This window comes from Gekko japonicus, unplaced genomic scaffold, assembly GCF_001447785.1.
Source record: "Gekko japonicus isolate JY-2015 unplaced genomic scaffold, Gekko_japonicus_V1.1 scaffold7, whole genome shotgun sequence".
Classification (NCBI taxonomy): domain Eukaryota; kingdom Metazoa; phylum Chordata; class Lepidosauria; order Squamata; family Gekkonidae; genus Gekko; species Gekko japonicus.
In genome coordinates, this window is record NW_015159711.1 from 721,178 (window position 1) to 723,656 (window position 2,479).

The 2,479-nt window shown below is 57.9% G+C and overlaps 1 protein-coding gene across 1 annotated transcript in view; it reads left to right on the top strand.

Annotated features, from left to right (window-relative positions):
* XKR6 (X-linked Kx blood group related 6) overlaps nt 1-2,479 on the top strand; it is a 279,703-nt gene that overhangs the window by 738 nt on the left and 276,486 nt on the right. The window contains exon 2 of the mRNA XM_015406829.1: nt 30-463. Within this exon, the coding sequence (XP_015262315.1) occupies nt 30-463 (434 nt within the window). The remainder of the gene's footprint in view (nt 1-29; nt 464-2,479) is intronic.

Genomic DNA, 2,479 nt, shown 5'->3' on the forward strand with positions numbered 1-2,479 from the left:
GCGACCCGCTGGCGCCCGGGGACGGGCAGCCCCCCTCGCCGTCGGGGGCCGGGGCGGCGGGGGCGGCGGCGGTGGAGCGGCCGTGGCTGGACTGCCTGTGGATCGTGCTGGCGCTGCTGGTGCTGCTGGGCGACGTGGGCACCGACCTCTGGCTGGCCCTGGACCACTACGGCCGGCGGGACTATCTGTGGTGCGGCCTCACGCTGGCCTTCGTCCTCCTGCCTTCCGTCCTGGTGCAGATCCTCAGCTTCCGATGGTTCGTGCAGGACTACACCGGAGGAGGCCTGGGGGCCGTGCAGGGCCTCACCAGCCGCGGGCCTCCCATGATGGGCTCCGTCGGAGGGGGCAGGAGGGCCGGGCCGGGACATCACGCCGGCGCCCCCGGAGCGCAGCGCCTCTGCAGGCTCTCCGTCTGGATCTGGCAGTCCGTCATCCACCTGCTGCAGATGGGACAAGTCTGGAGGTAAGGGGGGCCCGGCCACGAGAGGCGGAGGAGGAAGGTGAAGCAGCCCCCCCCCCCGTTGCAGGACATGGAAGGGTGACCTCGAAGGCATATTGTGCATTCTCAGGCAACGGCTCTGGGGAGGGGGGGTGATGCAGAGGAGCAAGATCCCCCCCCAACTCCAAAGCAGAGAGAGGAGGGTGACTCGCTCCCCCCGTCTCAGACGTGCAAACATGGAGTGATCAGGAGCCGGGTGGTGGTGGACATGGCTTGAGAGGAGAAATACCCTCCCCGGATCACAGAGGCATCCTGCGCTGCGAGGATCAGAAAGGGGAAAGATTGCAGGTAGAGGAGAAGGCAGCTCCCCAACCTCAGAGAAGACAGTGCATTGCTGGCTTAAGGAGGTTGGGAAGAGGATGGGGGGGGGAAGGGGTCTGAGACCCAGGTCGGTGGCCCCCATCACCCCCGAACAACTCATGCCCACACTGGAGGGCTGGGAGGCAGGCCTCTAGGCAGGGCCCAAGAGCAAGGAGAGAACGGAGACCGCATGATCCTCTCGGGGAAGCTTGTAGACACTGATGAGAGGTGCTCAGGAAGCTTGCCCAGAAGAGGGAAGCACCTCCTGGGAATGGGTGGGGGGCAGAGAAGAAGGGTGACACTTAAGATTCAAAGGCTTCCTCTGGAGGAAAGAGATGGACGTCTTGGAAAGCCAAACGGCTCGGAAGTGGGGGGCCCCTCTTTTTTGCACAGGATACCCCCCCCCATTAGGACTGGATGCAGCAGGAAGGAGGGGGTCATGGCAGCCCTCCCTACTCCATAAGAGCTTTATCCCGTGGCAGTCTTGCTTTGCCCCCTCCTTCCAAAAGCATCCAAGAGGAGTCATCTCCCAGAATGCATGAGGACAACCAGGACATTTGAAGCAGGCTTTTCACACCCAGGAGGTGGCTTGTTCCCCCTCCCCCCCAAAAAAACCCTTTGAGGTCACCTTGTAAGAGACAACCTGTGGGCAGGTATGAAGGGAGGAGGCCTTTAACCAGGACAGAGATGAGGGGGGGGGTCACTCTGGAGGAACTGGGGTGCTCAAGGGCATCTCTAAGAAGAAAAAGGTCAGATAGGAATCACCCAGGGAAGGCACTCAGTAAGGGTTATCCCACATTTGGGGAAATATCCTGGGCAATGTGCTGACCCTAGGACATCCCCTGAAAGGAAATAGGAAGTGGTTGGGGGGAGGAATGGGGGAGTCTTTTAGCATAGATGTGTAGCCAGAGATAGCAGTTAATGGGGGGGGGGGGTTAGGGCTTCCTGCACAATCCCAAAGACAATCTGTGGCGAGAGGATGATGCAGGATGGAACCCTTTGAAACACCATTCGGTAGAACCACTACAGCAGAGAGGTTTGGGAATCCTCTGGGCACAGCTAGGGTTCTTGAAGGCATCTTCTAAGAGGGAGTGCTGAGGATAGCTCCTCCTGCCTTGCCTGTGTCCCTCCAGAAGACTGGGGAGCCAACACATGCTTCCTTGGAGTGAGCCCCATTGAACTCGATGGGACTTACTTCTGAGTATGCGAGCATTGTCTTAGGCCTCATGATGGCCTGGTACCCAAAGGGGAAAGACCCTTTGCCATCCCCCCCCCCCGTACTCTAGGGCCCAGAAGACTGTGATGCCAACCCTTTCACGATAGAGGGGGAGTGTCTTTAAATATCTTCGCTCCCCCCCCAAAAAAAGAAGAGCAGTGAAGGGGAAGGGTCAGCTCCTCGAAGGGACTAGAGCAATCAGAGGGGTAGATTAACATGGATGTAAAGTAGCGAAGAGGTTGACCCCTTCCTCCGTATGTGCATATAGTGGTGAAAGAGGAGTATTAACAACACCAAACAAAAAGAGTAAAAGGAGCAGTTCTTGGGAGGGAAACCTCCCAGAAGCAGCAGGATGTTTTTGTGATAGAGAAAGCCTCTCCAGACGTGATGGTGATGTACTTATGCATTTCTTGACATCTATGTCCAAAAAAAGTACATTGCAGACATGCTAATGCTTTATATGT